Source organism: Protopterus annectens, chromosome 2.part0 (genome assembly GCF_019279795.1).
Source record: "Protopterus annectens isolate FY-2018-M chromosome 2.part0, PAN1.0, whole genome shotgun sequence".
In the NCBI taxonomy this organism is placed as follows: domain Eukaryota; kingdom Metazoa; phylum Chordata; order Ceratodontiformes; family Protopteridae; genus Protopterus; species Protopterus annectens.
Window position 1 is genome coordinate 723,089,044 of NC_056728.1, and position 21,295 is coordinate 723,110,338.

Below are 21,295 nucleotides of genomic sequence, written 5' to 3' on the forward strand. Positions count from 1 at the left end.
ATGCAAAACCCTTAGTAATGAGATGTGCCACATAGAAGGACTTTCTGACCACAGTGGCAATGTGGTGGTCAAAAGAGAGGTTCCTGTCAACCTGTGTTCCCAGGTCTCTTATAACATCACCTGTGTTCAGTGGACTACCATCGATGTGGTAGTTCATGGGAACCGGGTTTTTCCCAAAGGGGATGACTAAACCTTTTTTGGCATTGAGCTTAAGGTCATGGTTCTGACACCAGTCATTGGTCTCGGTGAGGTTATTCAGTAGGATGTCATTATCACTTGGGAGATAATAGCTCCCAACTTGCAATCATCTGCGAATTTTGTCAGCCAGAGTGTGTATGTGTGTGTGTTGGGGGGGGGGGGTCTACACCTTTTATATTGCTTGTCTTCTACTTCATTTTGTTTTCTTGGTTTCAAAACATTGATGCAAGAGCAGGCAGACTGGGAAGAGAGTACATGGGATGATTCTCCCAAATGGGGTAGCAGAAGATAGTTCAGAATAACTGTACATATCAGGACATGACAGACCAAGAGGAAAGTGTTAGCAGTTGGCTTTTGTGCTACCAGAAGCCAACAGTCAAACCTCACATTAGTATAGGAAAGGACTGTCATAGAGCAGAAGAGGTGAATTGGCTTTGCAAGGAATATTTTTCTCCCCAGGAGTGTCTTGATATTGTGAGACCTAGTCAGCAGCACCGGTTGTATTCCAGACCCTCAGGACTAAAGATGGATGAGTGACACTGATGTCCAGAATGAGTACAGCACTGCTTCTAACCTCCAATTTGGCATGCACAACAGGTATGCTGTTGTGTAGGTTCAGTCATTTGGCAATGTTTCAGAAGGCCCAAGTATGCAAAGCTTGGCGCTCCTTCTGTTGCTTACACCTGTTGTAGAGCTCCTCTGTCTTAGTAGAGTACTGTATCTATAGTCTTAAGTCCTATTGACTGCTGTAGGTCAGTTTATGCTTCTCAAGCCCAAGATCGTGTACAGCTGCACCCTTCCCTCCACACCTGACCTACATTGGTTTTATCCATTGTACTGTAATGCCATCCCACATTTACTATTCACAGGTGTGTCTTGCTTGAGTTGCTTTTGGATCTCGAGCTGAGCCACAGAATGATTCTAAGAGGGGAAGTCGCTTGATCATTCTACATGTAAATGTAATAATGTGGACATTGTTGGTAGTTTTGACACTTCAGACCAGTAAGTCACATGAAGTTATTTGTTTACTTGTAAGTTTTAAGGGAAGCTTTTCTGTCATCTTTGTAAATGGTCATGGCCCAGTAGCACTAACCATGTTAAAGCATAAATGAAATCTGAGATTGAGCAATTGTGTCCAGTAAAGCTCACCTGTTTAACAGTGGTTAATTAAAATATCTGACCTTGGACGGGTTAGATAACCATTCCTGAGAGATCATCTTTACATTGTATTTCTTGCGATGACATATCTATTCTTCAGCCTACTTCACCTTAGTAGGTCAAACAGATCAACTAAAACATTTTCCATGAACCTAAAACCTGTCCAATTGTTCTGTGCTGTTAGAGCACTGAATACTTGAGCAGTTACACTGCCAGGATATACCTTTTGAATTTTGGCCATTTTGTGTACTGTCTTGGTTATTTTGCAGCAGTCTGCTATGTCTAGTGTCCCTTACGTTATCTCTAATGTGTGAAGTGTTGGCCCCCATTTCTGTGCCTATCATTTCTGAGTGAAGAACAGAATTTAGGTTCTACCATTTAGGTCTAGAAGATGTGACCTTTAAGGTCCAAGCAGATCTGAATAGAATGTCACCTTCCAAATTTATCCTTTTCAAGTTATGACTGCCTTTTGTCATTCTCTTGTAAATATGTTCATATAGAGTCTGTATGAAACCCTGTCTGCTGTTTTTGTTTAGTTTGTAGATGGATAGATGTATTCTGTGCAGTGTTGCAAATATCCTTTGTTTCTTTTGTCTTGTAGGAGCTTTCCCAGCAATATCCAAATATAAAGTTTGTAAAAGTTGATGTTGATGAAGCATCGGTAAGCTACAAAACTGCTTTGAACTTTTACTCCATTTTTGCTGACATGCTTCAAGTCCTAACTGTTTAGTCATATCAGTGTCTCTTTTTAGATATGTCAGTTTGACATGCTTGAAAATTAACAACTTTGGTTATGTATACTGTTGAGACAGTGCAGATTGAAAGATCAAGGAGGGTTAAAAAGAGATAAATTTGCTTAATTCAAGAGAGGATCTTTTTGTTATTTGGACAGTGGTGGTATATTGAAGGATAATGGGATATTAACAAGATCACTCTGTAATTGCTCTGAAATTTAAAAATATTTTACTACAACTGGTGTATGTGTGTGTCTTTTTTATTTACCAAGGCTTATATGCTTTCTACCATTAGTAATAGTGGCTGGATAGAGTAAACTTTGATTTCTTAAAATTGGGATTTCTAATTGTGGCCCATTACAGTTCTTTTAACAAGCATGGAACAGTCCCTCAGAGCAATTCCAGGAGGAATGGGAAGAAAATAATTCATTCTAGTGCATTAGAAATGTTAGAAAGTTGCAAACTGTAGGCTGGGCGGCATTGTTGGCTATAACAGAAATTAATTGAATACTTCATCTTGAGAATACCAGGCTATTTTACAACTATTTGAGTAATCAATCTTCCAAGTTTTTCACTTAATTTGACTTGTGCACCAATTTGAATGGCTATAACAGAAATTAATTGAATACTTCATCTTGAGAATACCAGGCTATTTTACAACTATTTGAGTAATCAATCTTCCAAGTTTTTCACTTAATTTGACTTGTGCACCAAATGCTAGCTGAATTTGCAGTATGATTAAATATGTCCCGGTAAGATAGGACATGCAGGTGGTTGGTGTGACAGAGCAAGATGCAGAGGACAGGAAGAAATGGAAACAGTTGATCTGCTGTGGTGACTCCTAATGGGAGCAGCCGAAAGAAGATGTTCCATTAAAAAAAATAGTAGGGTCAGGTACAGTAAGACCTTACCTTTTTAGAAAGGGCATGTAGGAAGATTTGACTAATCTGTCCATTTGTAAGTCCTGTAGCAGGGGGTCATGTATTTTTCTGTTTTTGTACTTTTTACTATTTCTATGAATACAGTAGGTGACATACAGTTCTAGAAGACTGGCTTGCACAGACAACTCTGTTTTGCTTTCTAATGCTTATTAATTTAATGAGTTGTAAGGCACCTGGGCTATCCTGTAGCACATTTTTCATAGCATTTAAACATGAGCTGGGGAACATTCACTTGAAAACTATAACATGGTTTTTCTCTGAAAAAATGGTGTGGTCAAGGAAGCAAAAGTAGTGAACTGGTCTGATCTTCTGATGTTTAGGAGTGCATCTTGATTTGGAAGCTTTCTTTTTGCTATAAGGTTTAAGATTTTTAAGTAGTTTTTATCTGGTAAAAACTCATGGGTGAGAAAACTAAACAGAGTGTAGTGTTAACTGTTGCATTCAGAAAGTGTTCCAGTGTATACCACACCATCCATGGATACATGAGTGCACTAGTTAGTGCCCCTCGTCATTTATGTGGTTTGACAAAAGAATTGTTATATAGAGACAAAATAATCTATGTCTGTAAAATGTAAGTTTTCACCCATCTCTAGTATGTCAGGTGCTTTTACTGAAAGAGTACCAACCTTTTTCTTGGACTGTTTCACTGGTCGCTACAAAAATGCATCTGAAAAGGTCATTTATTGGTTAGAGCTTTTACTGTGTCTAGAAATATTTAAATATGTACCTGTTTATGTATTTTATTTTTTGGTAAAGAATAAGCTAGTTTAGACCCTCATGAGACAGGTTATTTCTCTCCTAATGATGGTTTATTGCAGTAGTAATCCTGGTCAATATGAAGGGGACCACAGGTTCAGATATTTTATGTACATTATGTTGACTCAGGAGCCATTGTTGTGAACCCATTATAAATATATGGGGTTTGTCCAGTCCACTTGGGAGGATTCCTCTCCTTGTCAGCTTTGCTTTCTTGGGAAGGAGAAGCCTGCTTTCCCATCTCGGGCCAGCTGGCCACAATTGGGGGTCATTCCCTCTGCAGTGGTGCAGCACAACTGGCTCTGTGTTGGCTGGGAAGGCCAGCAAGAAGGTGTCTCCCCTCCTCAGTTGGTAGCACTAATTCTACAGCAGCTGTAGCTGTGCTCCAGAGTCATGAGACTACCATTGTCACACCCTGCTCCTCCCATTCCTTTCACTGGGCTTTGGGGGTCTGGGACCCTCCATCTCTGTGGGACTGTCAGGTGGGCTGGACTGTCTTCAGGAGGTAAAATTCAGGTACCACAGATCTGTGGCAATGTTAATGCTGTTCAGACCAAAGAGTCTAACGGATGCACAAGTTGTAGTGCAGAAGAGACCCCACTGAGGGCTGGCACACACCAGGTGATGTGGGATTCCCATTCCCCACCCCACATGGGGAGATGCACTACTACCTTATCTTACTCATTGTCAAGGGGTAGAGCATGAGCATACCTAGTGGGATCTGAAGGGTGATGGACTGCCTAGGTAGGGTCAAGCTACAGGAAACCCTGGAGGAGGTCTGTAGTGGTTCTGATAGGCAAACCAGTATTCCATAAAAACCAAGAACCTCCAAACAACCATTGTTAACCACCAAAGCTCATAAGAAGGACTGCTAAATAACAAATCTATAATTCATTATACAAATATGTGGAAAAGCACCCCAGTCGTGCATTTGTATTTTTTGATAGTGACACCATACCCATGGGTTTTGGCGGTAGTCTGAGCTGATCGAGCATAAGGAGACTATGGCAGCTGAGGTTAAATGCCTGTGCTTTAGGTTGTAATGAACAGATTTCTAGAGCTAGTATTTTAAGACTGTTTTGAATCACTAAGTTTTTGATTTAATTGATTTGTATTCGTTCAGCAAGTCATGTGATTACAAGGAGGGATGTTTAAATTGTGCTTTTAAAGGTTTGGGTTGATTCTGAATTAATCTCTGACATTAGCCTGACAAAAGTGCTTTTTATTTAAACTGTTTTTATTGGAGTGGCTGTGCTTCTTATGAGCATTTTGTGGGTTTTAAACCCATATTCAATCATGGGTACAGAGGTGAAAGCCTAAGTAGCTGGTTCCTTGTGAAATTTCCCTCTGGATAGCTGACTGTCAGCGATAGTCTTGCTTGGTGAAACAGTTTTGCTTAAAGACCTCTAATCATTTTATCTCAACCTATGCTCAGACTTTAAATGGGGAAGAAGCCCAACATACTGGCTTTGAGCTGGGAGTGGAGTGCCAGTGCTGACTCTGCCACTTTTGGTAAGCAGAACTAATACTGTAGTATGAACCAAATGCCAACTTAAGGAGTCCAACGCTGATCTTGTCAGACCTCAGAGTAGGTGTAGCATTTTGTCTATTTTTACTTCATTTTGAACTTGGTCAAAGTGAGGTTTTTCCATTATGCTTCATAAATGGGATCAGAGCGAACCCACTACAGCAGGATTTGGAGGAGGATGAAACTGCATCTTCTGTCGCAAGCCCAGACTTTGCAGGAGTACTCCCAACTAATGCTGCTTCCCACAAATATTGTTACTAGAAGCATGTACACTTCTCCAGTAGGCTACCTGGACATTGTAGAATGTTACTACTGTGAAAACCCTGAATCCCTAGCAGAATTGCAAGACTGAAATTGTGGATCTCCACTCTGAAGTTCAGACAAGTAATGGCAAATTTGGAGACTTTCTGAAAATGCTATTGCTTTTTCTTTTTTTAGGGGAGACAATGTTCATCTTCACCCCTAATACTTGTTTATAACTCCCGAGATTACGGTGGTATGGAGTAGTGGTGAATACTTCATGGTATCTGACTTGGTATTTCTTTCCACTTTCCCCACTGACCGTCCTTTGTTTTTAAGGATCAAAGTTACTGTTAGATTTTGAGTCACTTCTGAAATTCCAAAGAACAGGGCTTCTATACCCCCCAAAAAAGCAGATTTAGTATGTTATCTTATGTACAGTTCATTTTGAACAGCACCCCCCCCCCCAAGCCCAATACCCAATACTGCAGCACTGGTGAAAAGACTACAACAAATAAGGTCCAGCAATCCATTTCTGGGGTAGAGAGCAGTGTATTGTGAAGTTGTGTTTGTCTTCCACCTTGACTTTGGGGCTAAATTCTTACCTACATGCCACGTTTCCATTGTGACTTGATTTAACAAGACCATTAAAGCTGAAATATGTAATATTAAGCATTCTCCTTGTCTGCATCTGTTGTAGCATTCCTTTGCCAGTGACCAAGTGGACTCAGTACAATGCATGCTCAGGCTGGAACTTGTAAACCTTTTAGTACATCAGACCTTTTAACCAGCTACACCAAATAACTTGTCTATACCAGTCTTAAAAATTACTAACCAGTGTTTAAACTTACTAGCCTTTTGGTATATTTATCAGTGTATAATTAGTCTTTCTGAAAAAGAGTTTGGCATTTATTTCTCTAAAATGATATTGACAGGCCAACATGCTGAGTGTTTCTCGCTTTTTAAACCTAAGCACTCCCATGAAAAAGGACCCTACCTTTCTTTGTGTACCTGAATGAGGTTTGCACATCTATGCCTGTATGCTTTTGAGAATTAATCCCAGTTTGGAGACCCATTCTTTAGATGGCAGCATCTTAGTCTGGTGTTTTGTAAACATCCCCTGCATTATCTGTACTCTAATCGTCTGTAACTTGGGGCATTAAAACCATAAGCATTTCCCCATACATAATTTGGGGTTTACTTAAGCTTGTATGTATAGTTCCATCACTTCAGCATTCCTAGATTGAATATATTTTCTGACGCACCTGGTGTTGGTATTGTATGTTTTCAGTTTGTAGGATAATTGAAGATGAATTTACTCTACACCCATATTCCTAAATCCCTACATAAATACACCTGTTGTAGCTCATGGCTTCTTAGTTTGTAACAGTTCTGTAAAGGGGAAATCTACTTTGTGTTGTCTTTGTATTTATCTTTGCCTGTCTGATGAAGCAGCTTGATGTGCTGCAAAAGCGCTTACCGTTAAACGGAATTCTGTTTATCTGCTTCCTGCTGTGGTTTGGTTCATCCTCTTTTTTGGTTTTTGGTTTACTTTTGTTCAGTTGTTGGTTGAACCAATTGTCTACGCCACATTCTTGTTCTTTTGCATTACTTGTATTCTGTTTGCAATATCTGCTAGTATTTTTCACTTTTCAGTAAAAACCCTGAAGTGCTGAGTCCTTGGCCTTTCTTGTGTATTTAAAGAAAGCCATTTTGTTGACATTCGTGATGTGTTCTTAATAATATTTTGAATCTTATCTTTTTGTTTTGTCCAAGATATTTCTTAGCTTTCAGTTTCTTATTTTTGCCTTGCATTCTTTTATTTACTTTTTTCTACAGTAAATTAGGCCGTCTCTATCCATTGCACTAGAAGTACTACTTTCCTCGCCTGTTTTTCCTTTTCTTGTTGAAGTTTAAAACACAAGCACTCAGAATGCACCACTTAGCTCCTGTCTAAGTTTCATCATGGAACACTTTTTTTTTTTTTTTCAGATTTATTTTAGCTCTTGTATAGTTTGTAGATATACCTAGATAATTAAGGTTGATGTTTACAAGTATAAATTGTACAATGCACAATATGTCCAAAACGTTGCCTCATGTAGGTTCATTAATTTGTCAAAGGTCATTTTTCTAACAAAATGTAATAAAAATCTTCCTTATGCAGCTTGTGCTGTAAAGTTATTTATTTGCAGTTTGTTTACCAGGAAAATCCATTTGGACGAAAGAGCCCATTTTCAATGGAGGCCCGGGGAGAAAAGCTCCATGTACGGTTTTACAATACAGAAAAAAAACAAGGCTTTCATTTAATACAGTTTTAAATAACGAAAACAAAGTGACATGGAACAAAAACATTAGTGGAATTGCTCTAACAAAGCATTCTAGGGAAATAAATATAAAAATATGAAAGTGACATTGACAAATATTTGTGGATTGAGCCCCAACGAAGCATTCTAGGAGAAATAACAACACTGCCTGTTGGAGAATGAGGCTTGCAGGTACCCAAGTTTAAGACCTAGTAGGGGAAAGAAAAGTAGCAAAGGGTAGTGGGAGCATGTCTTTGGTTACGTTCAGAGAAAAAGGAAAGCCCATCTATCGTAATTTGCTTGATCCAGGACTTCTGCAAATGCTTGTCTGTTGTAGTCATGCCTATACAATTAAACAAATGATCTATGAGTTCAGTATTTTTATCTACATAACACCCCAACACTCAACCTTTGACAAATGGGGAACTAATCGTAATCTGTCAGATTTTATGTTCAGATGGACATAACAAAACTTAGGTTCATGTTTCAGAATGTCGTACCCAAAAATCCTCTTTCCTACTTGGATTAAATATATCTAGACTTTACAGTAATGGTTTCCTGAATATCATTTTGTCAATGTCTGAACAATTGTATTGCTGAACTTAACTGTTTTCACTAATGTTTTTGTAAAGTCTGTGAGAGATTCCCCTATACTGGCACCAGGTAGACAATTGCTTTTCATTCATAATTGATTAGGGTGGCAGACACTTATGGTAATCAATGGATTCCATAATTGTATGAATATCACTGTCCTTCAGCTTGGGCTTTTCAGTGGAAGTTGCTGTGGCTGTAGTGAGCAGGGAAATATTAGGTAAGTTGGTAACGGACCATTTGGTATCAGCTTCTAAAGGTGATGTTTCACTTTGCACTAATTTCTTTCCATCCCTTTTAACTCTCTTCCTATATCCATGATGTCTGTTTTTCATATCTTTCTGGTTACTGTCATTACATTTTTACTTGTATGTGATCTTGTTTCCTCTGCAACCACCCACTCTGCTTTTGTAACAACCCTACAGTGAGTTTTTATTATTTTGTGCAGACTGTACTTTGACTAATTTTAGAATTTATTGCTTTATTTACTTTTTCTTAACATACTGTTTCTCTTCTCAGTGTTGTCTGTATTCTGTGTATGTTACAATTTCTTTTTTTAAATCATTCTTATCTACTTCATCTATAGATTGCTTAAGATTTCTCTTATCTGCTTATTCTCAGCAGTATGCTGTGATCTTAAGTTCACAGTTTGACTTCTCAGATAAGTTTCTTTTGGTCTCCTACCTCTTTGTTTTTCTGCCTATCTTTTTTTGCACATTTTACCATCCTGCCCTATCTTTTTTGCACATTTTACCATCCTGCTCATTAAATCCTCATCTTCACTTCATACCTCTTGTTGAATATCTAATTTGGTTCGATTTGAGTCTTCCCTAACTGTTGGTTAATTCCCCTTACACTTTTTTTTTTTTTTTTTTTGTTTAAAAAAACAGTGACACAACATCGAGAGAAAATCCCCGGCCTCTTCATGCTGTATGATTGATTATAAGCAAGGTAGTATTTACTCTTGTAATTTTTAATACCTACTCCCTTGTGCTTCGGTGTAGAATGGTACACAGTAATCTCACATTTCTTCATGTGTTTCCAGCAGAGTGGTTCTCCCCTTCATCATTTGCTGGTAATGATCTCCCCATGTAGACATACGTGTTGAGTCTTTCTTTTACAGACTCTAGCCACAGTTCTCAAAGCTGTAGCAGCAGGCTGACAGTTCAGGTAGTCTAACTCCCTTTACTGTCCACAGTGCAACCCACGTCTCTTAAGTGACCATTAAAATAGCCACCAAGCTTGTTTCCACCAATTAATAAAAAGAAAAAAACTCCAAATTTTTCACCCTGTTAAAAAGTAACAGGCAAGGAAGGAAATGCAAAATCTCCCTTTACAGAGTAATCTGAAAGGTTTCCATAGTTGGTAAGAACTCTTGTTCTGTTCAGGTTCTTTCTGTTGCTAAAAAAAGAGGGGTCCATGACCATTCCAGTTGTAACTGTCATTTCACCTCCATTTTACTTAATTACCCTTCATTTACACCCATGATTTCTACAAGCAGACTAGATTGATTGGGGGGGAGTGGCTAAATGATCCAGAATATTCCTGAATAGGTGTCGGTTATTAATTCCAGGCTCTTTGGCCTCATCACAGCCTCCAGTGTGTTCATGGAGTGCATGTCAATGATGGCAATCTATCTGTTTATGGTACTTGATATGAAATTTATGGATGCTTAACAGATGTTTGTTAGACCTCCCTCCATCATCCTACCTATGCATTGAGGGCTTTTCCAGGGTTTTGATGTGCCAGTACTATTTAGTTTATTTGGAGCTTTCACGGAGTCCAGGACTGGAGAGAAGCAGCAAGGATAATTACATTGTGGAATAAGGGACTAGATGCTGGCACCTTGAGACAACTTTTACCTAAAACAAGCATCCGTCTTGACCACTTTACTGTAGATGGACTCTTCTAACAGATCTGTCAGTATGGTGAGTTTGGGAAGTGTAGTAATTTGTTTAAAAGGTGGATGGGGTGTGAGAACAGTCTGGGATGGAAGTGGGTTGGAGACCTCCATTCCCCGTGTACTGTACCACTTTACTGACTGTACTCATTAACAAACTACGCTGCTAGTTTTGAGATATAATGAAGCTGGTCTATTAGCTAGGGCTAATGTCTCTTGGTGTGGTACTGGGCCTAACCTGGCAGTTGACTTTTTGTTTTGACTAGGGATCCTCCCATTGCTGTGGGGGTTCTCATGTTAACCTTGTTTACTAATAATTGCTGTGGGGGGTGTAGATACAGATGGAATAAGACCATTAGCCTGTGAAGTCCTGTGGCATTACCTGCCACTGTTGTTGCTCTTCCTCGTCTTTTAAAACCTATTCTGTTAATGGAAAACAGTTTTATTTCTGAGTAGAAGGTAATGATTGCTTTTCTTATACTTCCCTGCTGCAAGTGTGTGCAGACTTGAGTTGTTCTGTTATGCCATGTTGCTGTCATCTTTGGGATGGGTTAATTTTCCATTGGCTGTAGCTAACAGATGAGCTAGCCAACCCATTTAACTTTTCTTCTGTGTAAATTCTATTTTAATCTCCTCATAAGAAATCATTCTGCAGAGAAAATGGCTTTGCTTTCCAATAGAAATAACTTTGTACCATGGAGTATAGCATGATTTTTGTACAGGGCAGACAGAGGAATTGATAAGCAATCTGCATAGAAGACCACTTATGCCCCTCAGAACTGAAAAGGCAGTTCACAGGCCGGCTTTTGTGTGCAACTGCACAGGCTCAGTCAGTCCATTTCTTCTGCCATCCTTCATCCCATGTAATGTACAGGAGTTACAGTACAGTCCTCCCTCACTTACAAAGTAGCCTGTATTGTATAGCCTCCCCTTTTGAATGCATCCCAACTACTGAAACCCAGTGACTTCTGGCTGTCGACACAATTTCTCTGGTATGCAGTCCTTGAGCATGAAGTATCACTGGAAAAGCATGAAAAGGTCAATTGGGTAGTGAATGTAAATGCCAGTAGGCTGGTATGGCATAATGAGTGTATGGCACTAATTCTACATTGGCAGTATAACCAGATACATACATTAGCACGGCAGTGACATCAGAAGGTAAGCACTAATTGGTTCTTGGATTACCTAATTCTGGTCATATTTTTAGTCCATACAAGAATTCATGGTCCCCAATGCACGGAGTTTGAAGGGACAATATTGTACAGCATAGCAGAATGCTTATCTGCATTCCACCATACAAAATTTTGTAGTGCCTAATGTAGGGTTCAGTTTCTGTGTGTATGTAATGTGACCTGTCATTTAAGATTTTCTCTTTAATGTCCGTGTTGGAGCACAAATCAGCACATTAGTCTTAAAAATTTCATAATTAAGCTTTTTTTCTCCTTTTTTGTGCTAGCTGTATATTTGCAAAAGCATGTGTGCTCTAAAAAGATTTACACCTTTTTATATGTTGGAATGGGATAAAGGTGAAGAAATATGGCAAGCAGCAGTTTGCAAGCTACTGCATGTGTACACTAGCATATTATGATTAAGAGGTGCTGCAAAGATTTATTCCACAAGAGCTCTGGTTGCTGGTACTTTGTGCATTCAAAAAATATGGTAAAACTGATCAGTTCTGAACTGTGTGTGGAGGGGGCATAGTGTTATATATATATATATATATATATATATATATATATATATATATATAATCACGAATATGACGACAATGAAGGAGAACAGCATTTTACTAGTCGTGGGGAAAGCGCTAACACTGTTAGGGAAGAGATCCCTTTAGACCTGGAGGAACCCAGGAGGTCAGAGCGGTTACGGAACCGAATGCAGCAACCCACATATACACAGGTGATGGAGAACAACAACATTCAAAATATGGGGAGGTTACACAGATAACACATGAGAATTCAGTGCTCTATACCAGTTTTGGTGATATTGGAATTGTAGTTCCAATAGATGAACATAGGCACAATATTGTTTGTACTAGTAGGAATTACAATATATTCAATTATACCGACAAGCAGGTCACTGAAGATTATTTTAACCTATTAAAGTATTTACCTTTGTACCTACCAACATTCCTAGAATAGAAAATGTCTTATTGGATATAAAACTTTTTACGAGAAAATTAAATTTTCTTCACATGTTCAAAGACAGGAATACTACTAGAAAGGAAAACCTACTTAAGAGAGCTAGTACATTTAATCCCCCTATACATTACGAAATTATGAATTTTGAGAGAAGCGTAACTAGGAGGATACGTATGGCGAATATGTACAATACCAAACCAGTTAGGAATCTGACTGACGTTGAAACGAAATTATTGAAAGAGTTGTGAGGATGACAAAATAAGAGTTATGAAACCGGACAAAGGTGGGGGTGTGGTATTCATGGACAAATGGGACTATACGACTAGGATGAAGGATATTCTAGACAATGATAAACAATATAGTAGTGTCTCTAGAAATGAAATCAATATATCCTACAGACAGATTGATTTAGTATTGGAAGACAACCTACTACAGGGTTTGATATGGATCTTTCCAACTTCCTTAAAGTCCCAAAACCAGTTATTCCAGCTATCTTTGGTATACCGAAAATTCATAAATCAGTTTGACCCACCTATGAGACCTATTGTCTCATCTCAGGGTTCTAAGATGCAACCATTGGCTATATATGTTTATTCAAAACTAAAGCAGTTTTACAAGAAATATGATCATATATTAATAGACTCCTGGGATTTTTTTAAGAAAATGGGAGAATGTTCATATACCAATGATAGTATTCTTATCACTATAGATGTAAGATTTGTTTTCCGTCATACCATCAGACATAGGAATGACATGGTTTCATAGTTTCATAGTAGTGTACTAGGCTATCTGCCCGGGGGCATTTATAAGCCTAGCCAACAGTGATGTGGCTTACGCCACCCCATACTATATAGTTGCGCCTCTCTAGTAGTGACACATGTGGGACCCCATTATTTAGTAAACTATACCTCTGTCTAGTAGTGACACTGAGGTGACTCAAACTTGCGATCTCCCATCCATGCATCGAGATTTTTCTTGAACAGTGCCAATGAAGGGCTCTGTCTCACATGAACTGGGATTTTGTTCCAGAGTATGGGTAACCTCTGTGTTATGAATCTATCCCTCCAGCATGTCCTATTCATATTTGTGCAGAGGTTGAAATCTTTAGCTCGTGGTTCTGGTGGATTTGGATTTTTGAGATTGAGCATGTCCATCAATTCCTGGTTGGACATGGCCCTATATGTTAGGCACAAATCACCTCTGAGCAGGCGGTATGCTACTGAATAGAGCTGGAGTTTCTTTAATCTAGCTGGATAAGGCACATGTTTGAGACCTATGATCCTCTTGGTGAGGTACTTCTGGGGTCTTTCCAGTTGTTGCATGTGCCGGGTGAGATACATCCCAAATGGAGCATTATATTCAATCATGGGCCTGACAACGGAGGAATATAGAGGTACAATGACCTCCTTTGATCTGGATGAGAATCCTTCATGATGAGATGGGCAAGGTAGAATGTCTTTCTGACCACTTTGGCAACATGGTTGTCAAAGGAGAGGTCACTATCGACTTGAGTCCCCAGGTCTCTGATTACTTCTTCCGTATTCAGTGGATTATTGTCTACGTGATAATTTGTGGGTACTTTGTTTTTCCCAAAGGGGATGACTATACATTTTTTGGCGTTAAGTTTGAGGCCATGATTCCGGCACCAGTTGTCCGTTTCAGTGAGACCTTTCTGTAGGATGTGTGTCAGCAGGTGAATCAACTATGGCACCCAGTTTGCAGTCATCTGCAAACTTTGTCAGCCATAATCCTCCCATATTTGCTTTCACATCTGAGAAGTAAATGCCGACAGCCTTGCCCTCGTCGATGGCACTAGTGACTGTCTCGAAGAAGTCAACCAGGTTTAAGAGGCAGGATCTGCCTTTTACAAAACCGAACTGGGTGGGATCAAGGGTCTGCAGATCCCCAATGTCGCCATTTATGAGTTCCATGATGATTCTTTCCATAGCCTTACAGACCAGGCTGGTCAAACTTATGGGGCGGTAGTTACCAGGGTCAGTAGAATTTGAGTGGGACCACTGTTGCTGTGCGCCAGTGCTCAGGTACATATCCTGTAGTGAGGCTAAGATTGAATAGCGTTCTTAGGGGTGGGTTTAGTTCATCTTGAAGTTCACGCAACACACAACCGGGGATACCATCGGGTCCCATAGATGCTGTGTTTTTTGCCTTGTTGAGTGCTGATTTCACCTGTATGTCTGTGATGACAGGTAGGTTATATTCAGCAGGGATAATTACTTCATCTGTAGGGGGTGAGGGAGGGGAGACATTTGCACTGAACCTATCTGCCAGAATATTGGCAATGTCGGTAGGGTCAGTGAATTTTTTGTCATTGTGTACTAACTCAGAGCATATCTGAGAATTTCCTCCCAAGGTTCTGACATAATTGAAGAAGGCCTTGTGATTGTCTTTGGTATCCTTGGCAATCTTTTTCTCATAGTTTGCTTTAGATGTTTTTATGAGAGAACGTAGTTTTTTACTTGTGTTGATCAGGAAGCCTTTCCCTTGTGGGATTTGGCTTTGTCCTGCAGTAGCTTCCTTCTTTGTTGTACAGTTTGTTTATAGCGGGTCCACCAAACCGGGCGCTTCCTTGGTGGAGAGGGTGTTGGTTTTAGTTGGGATTGCTTGATCCATGCATTCTTGGAGATGTCCGTAGAAGGCTTTTGTGAAGGATTCAGCATTTTGGGATGTGGTTTCCATTAACCCAGTAGGCTTAAAGGATATCATTTCTGACTTAAGGAGCGCAAAGTCAGCTTTTGAAAAGTTTTTCACTGTAGTCTTTGTTCTGGGGTGGGGTGGGATATGTACATCCAACGTGATCAGTTTATGATCAGATCTTACTAGTGAGGGGTTTATATCCGGTGCGGAGCATTTGGACCCCATGTTTGTGATAATCAGGTCAAGTATATTATCTCTCCTCGTAGGAGAAGTGACCAGTTGCTCCATAGCATTTGAGTTTATGAATTCCAGGAATCTTTGGGCTAGGGTGTTAGGGCTAGAATAGTGGGCCCAGTCTATGTTGGGGTAGTTGAAGTCACCCAATATGATGTTTGGTGTGACATTCATATCCTCCAGTGTTTTCAGGAATGCTTGATGGGATTCCTGGGATTGGGAGGGTGTTCTATAACATGCAACCAGTTGTATGGCAGTTTTGCCTATGGTGAGTAAAACTTGTATGGTTTCTGATGCTTCATGGGTAGCCACCAATCGAGAGGTGTAGGTGTCCTTTATGAAAATGGACACTCCTCCTCCCTTTGTGGTTCGGCCTGGAACTTGGGGCCGAAACGCATGATATGAGGTATAGCCTGGTAGCGCTGGAGTGCTCTCAGGAGCCTTGAACTAGGTTTCAGTTACTGCACAGACATCTATGTTCTCCATACTGAGAAGTGCTTCGAGTGCCTGCATCTTGAGATTTAGACTTCTGGCGTTGAGCAGCATTACCCTTAATTTTTTCCATTTTGTTTTTTATGGAGGTTGATTTGTCCTTTGAGCATTGCCTAAAAAGGCACTATGGGGTGGCAAGAGCCTTGGCCAGTATCCGAAGCCCAGTGGTGACAGGTGCAAGCCATCCTCATAAGCAACGTGGCTTGTCCAGCATGTCATCCCAGGCTGACAGACATTGGATCCCCTAGAATGACACCAGTGATTAAGCCAATTGTTAAAACTGATCATTTTGTCTTTGTACTGAGGCATCATTCTTGGTGAAGGCAGGATGCTGCTCAGGGTCAGGGTCATACCAGTCTGGGCTACATAATCGGAGAGCTCCTCAATGTCTCTTTTCATGTAGTCCAGGGAGGTACGCCTCAGGTCATTCACACCCGCATGGACAATGACTGAATCATACTTGTACTTGCTTTGGAGTGACCTGAGTGCGTGTGTAATGTGGCGGATCCTAGCTCCCGATAGGCAGCTCACCGCTAGCCTCTCCTTATTCAGCCTGGTAAGTGGAACGCCGGTGTGTCTGACTATAGAGTCACCTATTACTAATGTCTCTGGCATAGTGTTTTGCCTTAGGGGCTGTGATTGTGTGACACACCTGTTGCTTGGAGGTATGTGTTGTAGGTGTTGCTTTGTGGGGGTGTATTTCTGGGTGTCTGCTTTGGAGGCCTCTGTTGTTTTGGTAAGTTTTTATAAGAGCCTCCAAGTATGTCTTTGTGTTCTTATGTGTTTGGTTTGTAGTAGTGGTGGTTTTATGTGTGACTGGTTTTGCTTTGGGTGTGGGTACCATCTCCTCCTGTCTGGTCTTGCCAGTCCTGAGTTGAGAGAGTTCAGCCTCCAGTCTGGCTATATAGTTGCATCTCTCACAAGTATATGTGTTAGTAGGAAGGAGGAGAGGGTTGTTCAGTACATGAGACAATTGTAACATTGTCTTAAGATTCCCAGATTAACCAGCTGAACAAGAGAGGATGCTAGTGGTCTACCACCGACATACTAGAATATTATAAGGAGTGTTGTGCCTTTAAGGGAAGTGGGTATTCACAGGGGTAGTGGATGCCTGTAGTGCTTACTTTAGGGTAAGAGTGCTTGTTTTATTATGAGTGCTTGCTAAGGATAGAAGTTCGAAAACAAGTGCTAATATATACAGCTAAATAGACTGAGTAGAGCTTCTAAGGGAAAAATTGAAGAGCAGACTTGGAGCCAGAAATAGTTTAAACCTGTATAACTGCTGCGCTTAGGCGCCCAACTAAGCGCCTGAGGCGCATTTTTATACAGGGAACTTGAAAAGAGCTAGAAATGGTCCAAGGCAACCAATGATTTACAGCTCAAGTGCTGAGGTCACTTCCCCAGGGACAGATAGGCTGCTCAAGGCTCCCCACTCCCACTGGTGAGCTCAGAAACTTCCTTCTATCCAAGTAAGGCAATGGCCAACACAGGAACTACACACAGCCCAGAATACAGCAAAGCCTGTATACTGGTCTTAACTAGTCGAGCAAAGGCGGAAAACAAGGAGTATTTTTATTTTGTTTTTTCAGGAAAGCACACAGAAATGCAGTTAAGCAAACAGTAAAATCGATTTACACAGGCTAGCACACTTTAGTGGGCAGCCTCAGCAGTTAAATTAGCAAAAAACAGTATTATTCGACCAGAGTCGACCAAAATGCTACTTTAAAGTGCAGATACTTTAGAAATCAGCAGATAGACACAAAAACAGTTATATCTAGTTAAATGAAAGCCAGAGAGGACAATGCAGATAAAAAAAGCCAAAAAATACTTAAATCTGGAAAGTGGTCGCTTCTTTCAGTTCTCTGTTGCCAGGACCCCTCTGCAGGACCACGTGGAGCTCTGCTTGGGTATATAGCCCCTAAGAGATTCTAACTGAAACAGAGTTAGTAACTAATGATGAATTTAGGTTAGTACTAGAAAACATGGAGTTAGTCCTGAAATACAATTATGTGTATTTCCAAGGCGAATATTATCAAAAAGAAGGGGTGGCAATGGGTTCTGCATGTGCCCCTATTTATGCTAATATAATCATGTTATATTGGGAAAGGAAGTTTATATTTCTGTCTGACTATATTATAAGCACATTAGTAAGTATTATAGATTTTTAGATGATATTTTTGTTTGGAAAGGGCCTACTGAAAGGATAGATGAATTTATTGTTTATATTAATCATACTACGACATTTTTAGAATTTACACATGATATTGGAACAGATTCTATTCATTGTTTGGATGTGAGGTTAGAGAAGGATTATGTTAAGTGTTTATAAATCTAATATATAGAAAGGAACATTTTTCCAACGCTTATCTACATTTTGATAGTGACCACCCTTATGTATTAAAAAATAATATTATAAAGGGACAAATGATTAGGATGGCAAGGATTTCAGATGACGTTGAATTTATGGGAGAGCTTGAATTTGTGGGTAAAATGTTCCTGGAGAGAGGATACCCGATAGATTTGATTAATGATGTAAAACATCAGGTCCTAAAGGGTAGAAGTGATAAAAAAATATACTCCTTTATTAGTTAAGAGCAGCGATTTCTGCAGAGACAACAACGTAGTGAATGGGGGTGTTCAGGAATTGGGAAGTGATAGTAACCACCACAATAAAAAACATGGAAAAAGTATTCCCTATTTAACCCTTGCGTACTATCAAGGGATAGGTCAACTTAGGAAATGTATAAATGAGACATGGGATATGTTTAGAGAAATTGCTACTAAAACTGATGTAATCAAAAATGATATAAGTTATAGTTACAGGAGGAACAGAAATATTAACATCTTAGAAAAACAAGGTAACAATATACAAGGAGCAGATAAGAAATGTGGGACATTTAAATGTGGTAGATGCGCACAATGTGCGTTTATAGCAGGACAAAAGGAGATTAGAATACCTAGTCTTAGAACAACTCTGGTTGCCAAAACTTATAGTAGCTGTTATACAAAAGGGGTGGTATACCTTGTTTTTTGCAAAATCTGTTGGAGCTACTATGTTGGGAAAACTGAACGACACTTAGATCCAGAATCTATGAACACATGAGAGACATAAGCAAACAAAATGTAAATAATGCTATGTACAGACATGTATTGATCTGCCCAAAAGCAGATTTTAAATTCTGGGTAATAGAGGAAGTGAAATGTTTTGAGAGAGGTGGTGATTGGGAAACCCAACTGGAGTTAAAAGAAATTATGTGGCAGCTTAGATTGGACTCTTGTTGTGGCAAGGGCCTTAACGACCACATCTCTATTACCCCAGCATTGAAAATGCTTGCAGGTGATCCTAAGAAACATAAGAATAAATAATAAAAATAAAATAAAAATATGAATATTACTATACATATTTATTTAAACAAACATTATTAGAGAACAATAATCACTATAGATGTTGTTTTTCTCAAGTTTTGTTAGGTTTTTTACATTTCTTATTTCCCATAAAAACTGAATAGATGTATATATTTTTAGTTGTGCCTAGTAATACACATATTGTTGGTAATAGTTCAACCTTTTTATTCAACTGTGCTTTATTTTATTGGAAACAATTTTAGTGGGATTGATTTTCATATATTTAAATACACGTATATAGTCATTGGTCTTTCATTTTTTAAGTTACATTATTTTTTAAGTTACAACATTTGAAAGTACTATATGTTTCATATTTTTTTATAAATATATATATATATATATATAAAAAATGTTTATGAAATTATATATTTATACATTTATACACTTTTATATATTTTTATGTACCTGAATTTATATTTATGCATTTTACATATTTATATTCACATATATAATAAATATATATATATATATATATATATATATATATATATATATATATATATATATATTTTACATATATTTAGGTTTGACATATTGCTTTACATGCATATGTTTTTAAAAAATATCCTTAAACAGTACAATTTGGTACAACAGTATGACATGCTTTTTATGATTCTTTCTATTTATCATGATTTTATTCCTACTTACTATGTATTTCTCAAGGTTGTTATTCATACAGGTTTTCAAATGCTTTTACAATGTCTCCAGGATTTGTCAGCATGCATTTTTTGTGGCATGGTCTTTTAAGACAAAATGAGGTTATTGATTAACTTATTTACTTATCTAATTAAATGTCAGCTAATTGGATGTACTTAGTATATAAGGGATGTGGTGTTGTGCTACCTTAGATTCTGATGAAGTCTCCGTGTTGGAGACGAAAGCGCTTTATCTGAGGGTTGGATGAGTAATTTTCTTCAATAAACTGTTTTCGTTGTCTACTTCTGGCTGCCGTTGACTTTATCAAAGAAGACGTCCTTCATTGTGTTCGATCGCTATATATATATATATATATATATATATATATATATATATATATATATATATATATATATATATAATGTACACACATATATATATATATATATATATATATATATATATATATATATATATATATATATATATATATATATATGCCTGAAGTCTGCTGCCTTTTTCTCTAGTGATATTTCCTTTTATTACATATGGTACTGACCCATCTCAGTGGATCTGTGAGGTGTCCTGAAGTAAGGGCTGTAGTGCACCCCCCCCCCCCAATGATACTGGATCTTGGAGGTCTCTTGTACGAAGCTCCTTTTTCTCCTATCCACAGCCTGGTAAAGAATCTTGTTTTGGCTCATGCCAAAAACTGGACAAGAGATGAGGTTAGTTTAGGAGTCTGCTCTGGGAAGGGGGATATTGCTTGGAGAGAACCAGGAATGTTGCAATACCAGTCCAACTGTTGCACTGGCAGTTAAATACTCGTGTGTGTGTGTGTGTGTGTGTGTGTGTGTGTGTATATAGGGGCATCAAATTAAGGTACCTGCAATGGAATAAGTCCTAGCATGTGGGTCCAATTCAGGAGGCATCCTTTCATTGCCAGCATTATGGTGAGTCTGTTTGCAGAAAGCTGTCCTTTTTATGAGGAATGCATTGTGTTATACCCTTTACAAAGGGAGGAAAGGAGACAATTGACTGAGCAATATATTTACAGGTGGCTAGCAAATACCTTTATCAGCAGTGAATTACTGACCTTTGTTGAGCCCATCCAGACCCACTGACCTTAACCAGAGGTATTAATGAACCTAATCATGCACAGTAGCCATCCATGCCACTAGAGCAGACACTTTGGAGGCTGCCATGGTATTGGCCATTAACAACATTTTTCATTTGTCAAACAGCGCTGTAATTTGATGAGGAGGATTGGGACATGTTCACCCTGAACATTGATTAATCATTAAGCAAAGGGAGGACAGTAACATTAATTACTCATTGTAAATGAGAACGTCTGTGCTACTACGCAGAAGTCCGAACCCA

The 21,295-nt window shown here is 38.9% G+C and overlaps 1 protein-coding gene across 2 annotated transcripts in view; it reads left to right on the top strand.

The window, feature by feature from the left end:
* Window positions 1-21,295, top strand: part of LOC122793207 (thioredoxin-like) — a 60,676-nt gene that overhangs the window by 11,869 nt on the left and 27,512 nt on the right. For both annotated transcript variants that reach the window (XM_044061039.1, XM_044061042.1), the window contains exon 3: window positions 1,958-2,017. In XM_044061039.1, coding sequence (XP_043916974.1) covers window positions 1,958-2,017 — 60 coding nt within the window. The remainder of the gene's footprint in view (window positions 1-1,957; window positions 2,018-21,295) is intronic.